This window comes from Gigantopelta aegis, chromosome 9 (assembly GCF_016097555.1).
Source record: "Gigantopelta aegis isolate Gae_Host chromosome 9, Gae_host_genome, whole genome shotgun sequence".
Taxonomy (NCBI): domain Eukaryota; kingdom Metazoa; phylum Mollusca; class Gastropoda; order Neomphalida; family Peltospiridae; genus Gigantopelta; species Gigantopelta aegis.
The window spans coordinates 8,954,971-8,966,968 of record NC_054707.1 but is presented as its reverse complement, the minus strand read 5'-3'; the positions used below and the strand labels follow the sequence as shown (position 1 = coordinate 8,966,968).

The 11,998-nt window shown below is 35.8% G+C and overlaps 1 protein-coding gene across 1 annotated transcript in view; it reads left to right on the top strand.

The window, feature by feature from the left end:
• The first annotated feature begins 5,857 nt into the window (after window positions 1–5,857).
• The window catches only part of LOC121380820 (heavy metal-associated isoprenylated plant protein 34-like), a 14,025-nt gene continuing 7,884 nt past the window's right edge, over window positions 5,858–11,998 (top strand). Inside the window, exons 1-2 of the mRNA XM_041509802.1 lie at window positions 5,858–5,936; window positions 8,676–8,741. Of these exons, the coding sequence (XP_041365736.1) occupies window positions 8,696–8,741 (46 nt within the window). The 5' untranslated portion in view covers window positions 5,858–5,936; window positions 8,676–8,695. The remainder of the gene's footprint in view (window positions 5,937–8,675; window positions 8,742–11,998) is intronic.

The following is an 11,998-nucleotide window of genomic DNA, read 5'->3' as shown; positions in this document are numbered from 1 at the left end:
TAGGCAAGACAAGAAAACATCAGATCACAATGTAACGGTTTATAATGTGTTGGTACTAGGCAGGACAAGAAAACATCAGATAACAATGTAACGGTTTATGAGATGTTGGTGCTAGGCAGGACAACAAAACATCAGATAACAATGTAACGGTTTATAATGTGTTGGTACTAGGCAGGACAACAAAACATCAGATAACAATGTAACGGTTTATAATGTGTTGGTGCTAGGCAGGACAACAAAACATCAGATAACAATGTAACGGTTTATGATATGTTGGTGCTAGCCAACACAGCAAAACATAGATCACAATTTAACGGTTTATAATGTGTTGGTACTAGGCAACACAAGAAAGCATCAGATAACAATGTGACGGTTTATAATGTGTTGGTGCTAGGCAAGACAAGAAAACATCAGATAACAATGTAACCGTTTATGATGTGTTGGTGCTAGGCAGGACAACAAAACATCAGATCACAATGTAACGGTTTAGGAGGTGTTGTTGCTAGGCAAGACAACAAAACATCAGATAACAATGTAACGGTTTATGAGGTGTTGGTGCTAGGCAGGACAACAAAACATCAGATAATAATGTAACGGTGTATGAGGTGTTGGTGCTAGCCAACACAGCAAAACATAGATCACAATGTAACGGTTTATAATGTGTTGGTGCTTGGCAAGACAAGAAAACATCACATAACAATGTAACCGTTTATAATGTGTTGGTGCTAGGCAAGACAAGAAAACATCAGATCACAATGTAACGGTTTATAATGTGTTGGTGCTTGGCAAGACAAGAAAACATCACATAACAATGTAACCGTTTATAATGTGTTGGTGCTAGGCAAGACAAGAAAACATCAGATCACAGTGTAACGGTTTATAATGTGTTGGTACTAGGCAGGACAAGAAAACATCACATAACAATGTAACGGTTTATGAGGTGTTGGTGCTAGGCAGGACAACAAAACATCAGATAACAATGTAACGGTTTATAATGTGTTGGTACTAGGCAGGACAACAAAACATCACATAACAATGTAACGGTTTATAATGTGTTGGTGCTAGGCAGGACAACAAAACATCAGATAACAATGTAACGGTTTATGATATGTTGGTGCTAGCCAACACAGCAAAACATAGATCACAATGTAACGGTTTATAATGTGTTGGTACAAGGCAACACAAGAAAGCATCAGATAACAATGTAACCGTTTATGATGTGTTGGTGCTAGGCAGGACAACAAAACATCAGATCACAATGTAACGGTTTAGGAGGTGTTGTTGCTAGGCAAGACAACAAAACATCAGATAACAATGTAACGGTTTATGAGGTGTTGGTCCTAGGCAGGACAACAAAACATCAGATAACAATGTAACGGTGTATGAGGTGTTGGTGCTAGCCAACACAGCAAAACATCAGATAACAATGTAACCGTTTACAATGTGTTGGTGCTAGGCAGGACAACAAAACATCAGATAACAATTTAACCGTTTATAATGTGTTGGTGCTAGGCAAAACAAGAAAACATCAGATAACAATGTAACCGTTTACAATGTGTTGGTGCTAGACAAGACAAGAAAACATGAGATAACAATGTGACAGTTTATGATGTGTTGGTGCTAGGCAGGACAACAAAACATTAGATCACAATGTAACAGTTTAGGAGGTGTTGTTGCTAGGCAAGACAACAAAACATCAGATAACAATGTAACGGTTTATGAGGTGTTGTGCTAGGCAGGACAACAAAACATCAGATCACAATGTATCGGTTTAGGAGGTGTTGTTGCTAGGCAAGACAACAAAACATCAGATAACAATGTAACGGTTTATGAGGTGTTGGTGCTAGGCAGGACAACAAAACATCAGATAACAATGTAACGATTTATAATGTGTTGGTGCTAGGCAAGACAAGAAAACATCAGATAAGAATGTAACCGTTTATAATGTGTTGGTGCTAGGCAAGACAACAAAACATAGATAACAATGTAACGGTTTATAATGTGTTGGTGCTAGGCAAGACAAGAAAACATCAGATCACAATGTAACGGTTTATAATGTGTTGGTGCTTGGCAAGACAAGAAAACATCACATAACAATGTAACCGTTTATAATGTGTTGGTGCTAGGCAAGACAAGAAAACATCAGATCACAATGTAACGGTTTATAATGTGTTGGTACTAGGCAGGACAAGAAAACATCAGATAACAATGTAACGGTTTATGAGGTGTTGGTGCTAGGCAGGACAACAAAACATCAGATAACAATGTAACGGTTTATAATGTGTTGGTACTAGGCAGGACAACAAAACATTAGATAACAATGTAACGGTTTATAATGTGTTGGTGCTAGGCAGGACAACAAAACATCAGATAACAATGTAACGGTTTATGATATGTTGGTGCTAGCCAACACAGCAAAACATAGATCACAATGTAACGGTTTATAATGTGTTGGTACTAGGCAACACAAGAAAGCATCAGATAACAATGTGACGGTTTATAATGTGTTGGTGCTAGGCAAGACAAGAAAGCATCAGATAACAATGTGACGGTTTATAATGTGTTGGTGCTAGGCAGGACAACAAAACATCAGATAACAATTTAACCGTTTATAATGTTTTGGTGCTAGGCAAGACAAGAAAACATCAGATAACAATGTAACCGTTTACAATGTGTTGGTGCTAGACAAGACAAGAAAACATCACATAACAATGTGACAGTTTATGATGTGTTGGTGCTAGGCAGGACAACAAAACATCAGATAACAATTTAACCGTTTATAATGTGTTGGTGCTAGGCAAGACAACAAAACATCAGATAACAATGTAACCGTTTACAATGTGTTGGTGCTAGACAAGACAAGAAAACATCAGATAACAATGTGACAGTTTATGATGTGTTGGTGCTAGGCAGGACAACAAAACATCAGATCACAATGTAACAGTTTAGGAGGTGTTGTTGCTAGGCAAGACAACAAAACATCAGATAACAATGTAACGGTTTATGAGGTGTTGTGCTAGGCAGGACAACAAAACATCAGATCACAATGTAACGGTTTAGGAGGTGTTGTTGCTAGGCAAGACAACAAAACATCAGATAACAATGTAACGGTTTATGAGGTGTTGGTGCTAGGCAGGACAACAAAACATCAGATAACAATGTAACGGTTTATAATGTGTTGGTGCTAGGCAAGACAAGAAAGTATCAGATAACAATGTGACGGTTTATAATGTGTTGGTGCTAGGCAAGACAAGAAAGCATCAGATAACAATGTGACGTTTTATAATGTGTTGGTGCTAGGCAGGACAACAAAACATCAGATAACAATTTAACCGTTTATGAGGTGTTGGTGCTAGGCAGGACAACAAAACATCAGATAACAATGTAACGGTTTATAATGTGTTGGTGCTAGGCAAGACAAGAAAGCATCAGATAACAATGTGACGGTTTATAATGTGTTGGTGCTAGGCAAGACAGAAAGCATCAGATAACAATGTGACGTTTTATAATGTGTTGGTGCTAGGCGTGACAACAAAACATCAGATCACAATGTAACGGTTTAGTAGGTGTTGTTGCTAGGCAAGGCAACAAAACATCAGATAACAATGTAACGGTTTATGAGGTGTTGTGCTAGGCAGGACAACAAAACATCAGATCACAATGTGACGGTTTAGGAGGTGTTGTTGCTAGGCAAGACAACAAAACATCAGATAACAATGTAACGGTTTATAATGTGTTGGTGCTAGGCAGGACAACCTAACATCAGATAACAATGTAACGGTTTATGAGGTGTTGGTGCTAGGCAGGACAACAAAACATCAGATAACAATGTGACGGTTTATAATGTGTTGGTGCTAGGCAGGACAACAAAACATCAGATAACAATTTAACCGTTTATAATGTGTTGGTGCTAGGCAAGACAAAAAAACATCAGATAACAATGTGACAGTTTATGATGTGTTGGTGCTAGGCAGGACAACAAAACATCAGATCACAATGTAACGGTTTAGGAGGTGTTGTTGCTAGGCAAGACAACAAAACATCAGATAACAATGTGACGGTTTATAATGTGTTGGTGCTAGGCAGGACAACAAAACATCAGATAACAATTTAACCGTTTATAATGTGTTGGTGCTAGGCAAGACAAAAAAACATCAGATAACAATGTGACAGTTTATGATGTGTTGGTGCTAGGCAGGACAACAAAACATCAGATCACAATGTAACGGTTTAGGAGGTGTTGTTGCTAGGCAAGACAACAAAACATCAGATAACAATGTAACGGTTTATAATGTGTTGTTGCTAGGCAAGACAACAAAACATCAGATAACAATGTAACGGTTTATGATATGTTGGTGCTAGCCAACACAGCAAAACATAGATCACAATGTAACGGTTTATAATGTGTTGGTGCTAGGCAAGACAACAAAACATCAGATAACAATGTAACGGTTTATGAGGTGTTGGTGCTAGGAAGGACAACAAAACATCAGATAACAATGTAACGGTTTATGAGGTGTTGTTGCTAGGCAAGACAAACAATACAAAACATCAGATCACAATGTAACAGTTTATGGTGTGATGGTGTTAGGCAAGACAACAAAACAAAATATCAGATCACAATGGAACGGTTTTTAATGTGTTGGTACTAGACAACAAAACATCCAGATCACAATGTAATGGTTTATGTGTTCGTGTTGTGTTCATTTTAAATTGGTCTCCCTACTTATATCTATTTAAGGGTTAAACACGCTATCCTGTACACACATCTCAGCTAAACGGACAGTAGATTAGCAGTTAAGTGGTCAACGAGAGAGATATCGGTGTATAGTCCTTACGCCTCTCTTTTGAGACATTATACCTCACTCAATTTATTTTTCCTTTTGTTTTATAACAATATTTAGTCAGTAAATGAAGTGGGTTGACACAGTGGTTTGGAACCGGTACCACAATAAGAACCGAGTACCATCTTGTATCAACCTCAAGTCCGATGGGTTAACCCCTACACCACCGAGGTTTTGGCTGACATAGTATAAATTCACACACTTCGGTTGACTACCATATTGCGTGACTGGAAAACTCGCACTACCAACACCAATATAATTAACAAACCACCAAGTGTCTGACTGACAGAATTTGCTATCTGATAAATATTTATATATTTAAAAACCAAGTCAATTTACGAAAGTAATGCAATTTTATAATCACTTTTGTCAGCTATCAGCACGGAAAGGTTATTTTGCTTTATGTACTGACGTGTAGTAACTTGTACGGAGATGTGAGTAATTGCTGTTTATGGAATAATCATTGTTGACCGAATCGATGTGCATGACTACAATAATATATGTCACCTTGTTTTAGTTCGTGACGCCGAAACGCAAGGACTGGATATACGAATTATGACTGTTGGTGATATAGAATGAAATAATAATAATAATAATAAATTAATAATAATAATAAAAGCAATTGAAGTGTTGACGTAAACTCATGGTTTTGCATCTAAATCTTAAGTAATTTCAGATATTCCATGCCCGTACATTACATACTATTACACACCATATAACCTTGGCATCAAATTTAATATTTATGTTATTACGCACTTCAGAATTACTGACGTATCTCCGTTTAATTAATACCGGCGAATTATAGGAAACCTTTGAATCCGATGGCCAGAACTGCGTTTTGCATCTTTAGCGCTTAGCCTTTTAAATTTATTTTCGTTATTACACACGCCGTCGACTGACATCCGTCTTTGTCTAAGTGACAATACAAAGTGCCATATGAAGCGGCGTAAGTTATGGCCCGTCAACGGTCATCACGAGAAGCAAGGCAACCAATTGATGGCGTCAGGACCAGGATCCGTCGTGACTCGGCCTGTATAAGTACAAAGGAAGCCGAGCTCTGCTCTTCATCCACACCTGGGAACGTCGCGCTTGGTAAGTAAGTCGAAATTTTCGGACTTTTGGAACTCATTCATATTTACCAAATCTTCACCTTTAAGGGGTCTGGGGGGTTTTGGTTATTATTTTAATATTAGTAAACAAATATATACGTGTGTAAATTAAATATATTTATCATACCATCGCCTTTAAATTGGTCTGTTCTGATTATATTTGTTCATCATTTCGATGTAATTAAATAAACTTTTTGAATATGCATGTTTGTAAACTATGCATATATTTACCAAATCTTCATCATCAAATAGTCTCTTCTTCTTATATTTGTTTAATGTTATCGTTTGGATTTAATTGAAAAACTATTTGAAAATATAGGGTGTAGGTGTTTTTTTATTAAATACATGTATATTTAAATATATTTATCATATCTTCACCTTTAGGTGGTATGTACTGGTTATATTTTTACTCTTTGGCTGTAACAACAACAAAGAAAACTCTATTTAAGTATACAAGTTTGGGAATTAAATATGTTCCCCAGATTTTCATCTTTAATTAATTTCAAGGACTATGTTTGGGTGAGACTATATCATGTTTTTCAAGTTATTTTCTAACAGAACCTGTTTCATTAGGATTATTTAGCATTCAGTGATTCAAGAATACATGCTTTCAAAGCTTCCAAAGCATCTCTCTTGAACATGCAATATGCCTTGATTGCGTTTGAATTATGAAATATCTGAAAGTTATAACCATACCAAGACTGAGTGGAATGAACCAAATCTCCCCGCTTTGTATCGCCTTTAGTCATCTTAAACACTGAATTCACAACATCAGTTGCAGACTTCATTAGTAAAACCAACAAATTCATCCAAATGCATCATTATATGTATTTAGCTTAGTGATTTCCCTAGAAATTAGGCAAGGCATGGTAGACCAAACACTTTTGGGGCACTTTCACCATTTTCGGGGCACTTGTATTTCATTAAAAATGACAAAAGATATAAAAGGCATATTTTATTAATTAATAATACCTTTTGGGTTTTTTTATTTTATAAAGGCAATTTTATAATTAATTATTGAAAAGGCTTGTTTAATCTCACGGCAGCATGGTGCTGATTAAGGCAAGATGGTGCTACACTATTGTGTCATGGTGCTGCACCATGCTAAAACAAGCTAGGGAAAACATTATACCTTTAAACATTCACACGCACGCACAAACACGCATACACACACATACACACACACACATACATATATGCATACACAAAGTCTATTTCAGTGCATCTTGAGGATGTATGCCTTAGATCTGTCCTAGCCAAGGATTCCCGCACAATAATTTGTGCCAAATCGTGTCTTGTAGTAGGGCACGTTGTTATGTTTAGAGGCTGCAGAATATCTCTGGATATATGAAAAAAAATACAAAGCGTATATTGTCGGTATTTTAACTTACTGCACTTAAACGCATGGTATTTTATAATTCACGATTTTAACAATAAACATTTGCAATAAATAGTATACAGATAGCATACGTTTGTATGTAACAGAAAGCTATGAAACATTAGGTAGCTTTTCCCACTGAATTAAAACGACTTTAATGACAGACACCACAATACGTAACCAGTGGTTGTATGTGTTTAACTGCCACAGTTGATACTGAGAATGAAAAAGAAACTCTATGATGTTATATACATTATTTCTTCTAATTCCTATATTCCCACATGGAGTCTTTTATATACTGTTGTGGAGTACACTGGTTAATGAAGCTAACTCTCGGGATATAAAAGTTACATAAACATCCTCTATGATATTACTTTCGGTGAATTCCATTGTGATATATGAGCATTTGATCAATAATTCCACAATTGTAGCAGAAAATTTGAAAATAAATTAAGTTATAAAGATTAAAGGTAAAGTTCATCTTTATAAAATGATAAAAACAAATGTATGGCAACTTGATTCCTTTTGTCGAAAGAACATCTAGAATCCTTTTGTGACTTATGGGACATTTTCGGACTATGTCTTGATACAGTTATGAAAGTTGTAATTACTATCTTAGGTTGAAGCACATGTTTTCGGTTTACAGCCCTTTCATTAGCTACAGATTGTAAATCTAGAAATCTACTTTATATTTATCGAAATTACATTAACATTCTCTTTGATATTACATGTTCTGTTTAACTTTGGGATATCTATGTTATTATTTTATTTTTCTGCGTTTAATTTTGAGGATATCAAAGTTACCACATAAGCATCATCCATGTTATTGCTTTCTCTGGACTTAATTTTGAGGCTATCAAAATTACAACAGTAGCATCCTCTGTGTTATTGCTTTCTTTGTACGTAGTTTTGAAGATATCGAAATTACAAGTGTTATTGCTTTCACTGTAGTTAATTTTGAGGATGTCAAAATTACGACAGTAGCATCCTCTGTGATATTGCTTTCTCTATGCTTAATTTTGAGGATATCAAAATGACACTGAAGTTGCTGACCCTATGTATCAGGCAATGTGCAATATGTTTGACTTTTACAGCTGCTCAACCCTTAACTGACACGTCACGTAAAATTATACATTTTGGAAAATCAAACACCTTTCTGGGTCATCCTGGTCTTCGTAGTACCTCAACAAAGATACCTATACCTCGAAACCTAGGACGAGTGGCTTTAATAGACTCCATCACATTACTTTCAACGTGTTTAATTTTGAGAATTCATATCAAGAGTTACTCTTAACATTCTCTGTGATGATTCAAATCTCAAACTATACCTGTTTTTCTTTCCAGTCTTCGACTAATCTTCAACCATGATTGTGGCAATCTGTTTCGCGTCTCTGATGGCTGTATGCTATGGTGAGTACTCTTTGGATTGGTTTACAATTTGGATTCGCAGCAGTTGTTCTCAGCAGGCTTCTACTAATAAAAGATTTCATACACAAAAAAATCCTACATCAGCTACCATGCTTATAAACCTTTCAAAATCTGGATGCAGTGCTCAATGATAGTGTTTAAACTAAGTATGTTTTGTGTAGCTGGTCTTTAACCAAACAGAAGGCATGTAGTCTGAAACATAAAGAAGTTACCAAAAAAATAAAGAGACGGTTTTTGTTTTAAATGAAAGATAATAAATCACCTGCGATCTTATTTATGGCAGTTATAAATACTATGTGTAATTTTTATCTTATATGAATACTTAATTTAATGTTTAATTTATACATGTTATTTTGCCTTCATCAGTTAACCGTTTATGATTTTTTATCATTGCTGTCTATTCATTCATTTATTGCTCTAGATTTGAGCTTAGATTCTAGACTTTAAAATTTTATAAACAGGCTCTGAACGTTTAGTGATTATTGCATCATTGTAACAATCTCGTACAAAATGTTCCTGATCAATGTTTTTGTAATTAAGACTGGCTGATTGCTATACATGTGAAATGTGTTTTTAAAAACGATGTATATGTGAAGTGATTCTTTTAATGTGCAGAGATACCTATGTGTGTATAACATATAAGCTTTTGTAGAGAGTTGTTCCAGAAATGATCACTTGGAGAATCAAAAATGTTTAATATCTAATGAGTCTGGGGTTTTGTTAATGCAGATAGCATAAAGTCGACATATTTAATTGTATTACCATGATGATGGGTATTAGAAACTATATTGTCTCCCATTGCCTAAACCCATAGGATCATTTCTTGGACAGCATATATGCCTTCTCCAGATCCTAGTAAATCTACTGTATGTTAAAACAAATTGGCCAGTGTTATTACTCAAACTTGTGTTCATGAAATCAACTTGCAAATTTCATTTTCCAGGTCTGTAAAATCACAGAATTTAGATTTTGGTCATGAAATGTCAAGGACAAAGAAAATTAGTTTACGGTTATTTTTTCCATTTAAAATTCCACACAAAAAAAAGAAATCAGCTATTCACGTCAAGACATTGTAATATTATTAGATTATGTTGATAACCGCAGACAAATCCTTGGAAATCGTAAAAGACAAAGGTTATGGATATTCACGGACATTGACAAAATGTATGAACTCTATACAAGAAAACAGACATCAAGACACAGGTCAATATTAAAAACGTGTGATCAACAAATGGCATTATCATAGGTGTTTGTCATGTTCATTTCTATTCTTTATTGTATGTAGGGCCCACTGAATTGAATGTAGTTGTTGGAATTATGTACATCAAAGTCATGGGTATATCTGCCTTTAGGCGTTTTGTTAGACATTACTACATGTGATTAGAATACCATATTTGTAAAATAGTCTATTCATAGACTACAATTAAATAACTGCCAACTACTACTACCATGTATTTAGAAAGTAAAATATTCTGCATGAGGAGGTAAATAACCCTTACGCCGATTCCCTACAAATAATTGTGAATTTGTGGATGTAAAATATATTTTTCTAAATGATGACCACCATGTTTCACGTTTACGGTCATAATCGACAAAGGTCCATTCTCGAGGACCTCGTTTAAGCTTCCTACGAAATATCCCACATACGGCATGCTACATCATTATGCACAACATTTAATTGTTTTAATCAGTAATTAAAACTATCAGGATTAAAATAGTCTTCTCTCAATCCATTATGTGAGCATTTCTGGAATTTCTCTCATGCAAACTGACACTTTTTTGTTCTACTAACTGTAAAATGTGGATGGGTATTACGCCCAAACTATTAATTGCTTCAGAAATGGAATTATTAAGCAGAACTGCCTTGAGATGTCTGTGTAGGGTGGTATTTTCAGAGCTTTGAAACGTAATACATTTAATGTCATTATGGGACAGGATATGTTCAGCTTTCGCGAATGTTGGGTGGCATCACTATTTTGGTAACAATTATTTAACAGGTTTAATACTACTGCACCAGATATACATTTTTTCTATTTCGTACATACTTGTGAAGCAGCCATATGTTTTAAAAGGCCGCTAATTTTGTTTTCATACACATCTGTGTACGATGTAACTACCGGTCTTAGAACCAGTCTTTTGTGAAATAAATGTATATTTGTATACGGCTTTCACTGCCTCATTTGGGACCACTAGTGAAGTTAGACCCTATGACCCATCGTACTTGAGATTGCGATACACCCACTTTTAGTCGCTTTAGATCCAGCACTGCTGAATGTATAGTCCAGAGCAGTGGAATCTCGGGGGCAAACAGGCTGGCTACAAACCTCGTTTACTTAATTACAAATACAAGTCTTTGTATCGTTACACAAACTCTTTTACTGGTCTATCGATAGGACTGTCCAATGCTCCCTTGTGTTCCGTATAAATCCAGTTCTACCTATCTGTCCATTCGAAACACACAGGCTTGGCGAAAGTCAAATCGTATGTTGAACTTGGAAGTTCTTCGTGACAGCTTTATCTGATTTCATTTCATTTTTGTTTATTTTCGTGCTTATATCCAATTACGGTTCAAGCACGCTGTCCAAGACATACACCCTAGCTATCTAGGTTGTCTTTCCAGGACAGTTGATTAGGGTTTAGTGATGTGGCCTTAAACCTCCCCATCGAGCCATTAAAACGTTTAGTTCTGAAACTGAGCAGGTACCGAGGTGCGAACCCAGTACCTACCAATCTTAAAGCAGATGGTTTGACTATCATACCTAAGAGAAATTGTATTGTCACCGAGTTACTTACTAACCACCGATTGTTTACGCCTGGAGAGATTTCTCACCGCACGTGTTTTTAGCCGCACTGCTCGCTTACGCTATCGCTGCTGCCATGTTACCAGCTTTGTTTTGCCGCTTTGTGGGCTCAGTTGCCATTACAAGTGTTGCCAGTCTGGCGGCGACGTGTTGCCGTCTGTGTTGTCTTTTCCCGGCATGTGTCGCTTTAATCCGGGATCTGTGACGTGTTTCCGGTCTGTCTCTCGCAGGTAGTATCTTATTTTTTACTTTACCATTAATATTAGTATTATTAAAGACTGTTGCCATTTCTTTCACAATTTGTTTTTTCTACAGCAATTTAAATGACCTGAAGTTTTGTTAATTTAAAAGAAATTGAAATGTAATATTTTTATGTATGTGTTTTTAAACACATTAATAAAAACAAATTTTAAAGATTAATATTATTAAGATATGCTA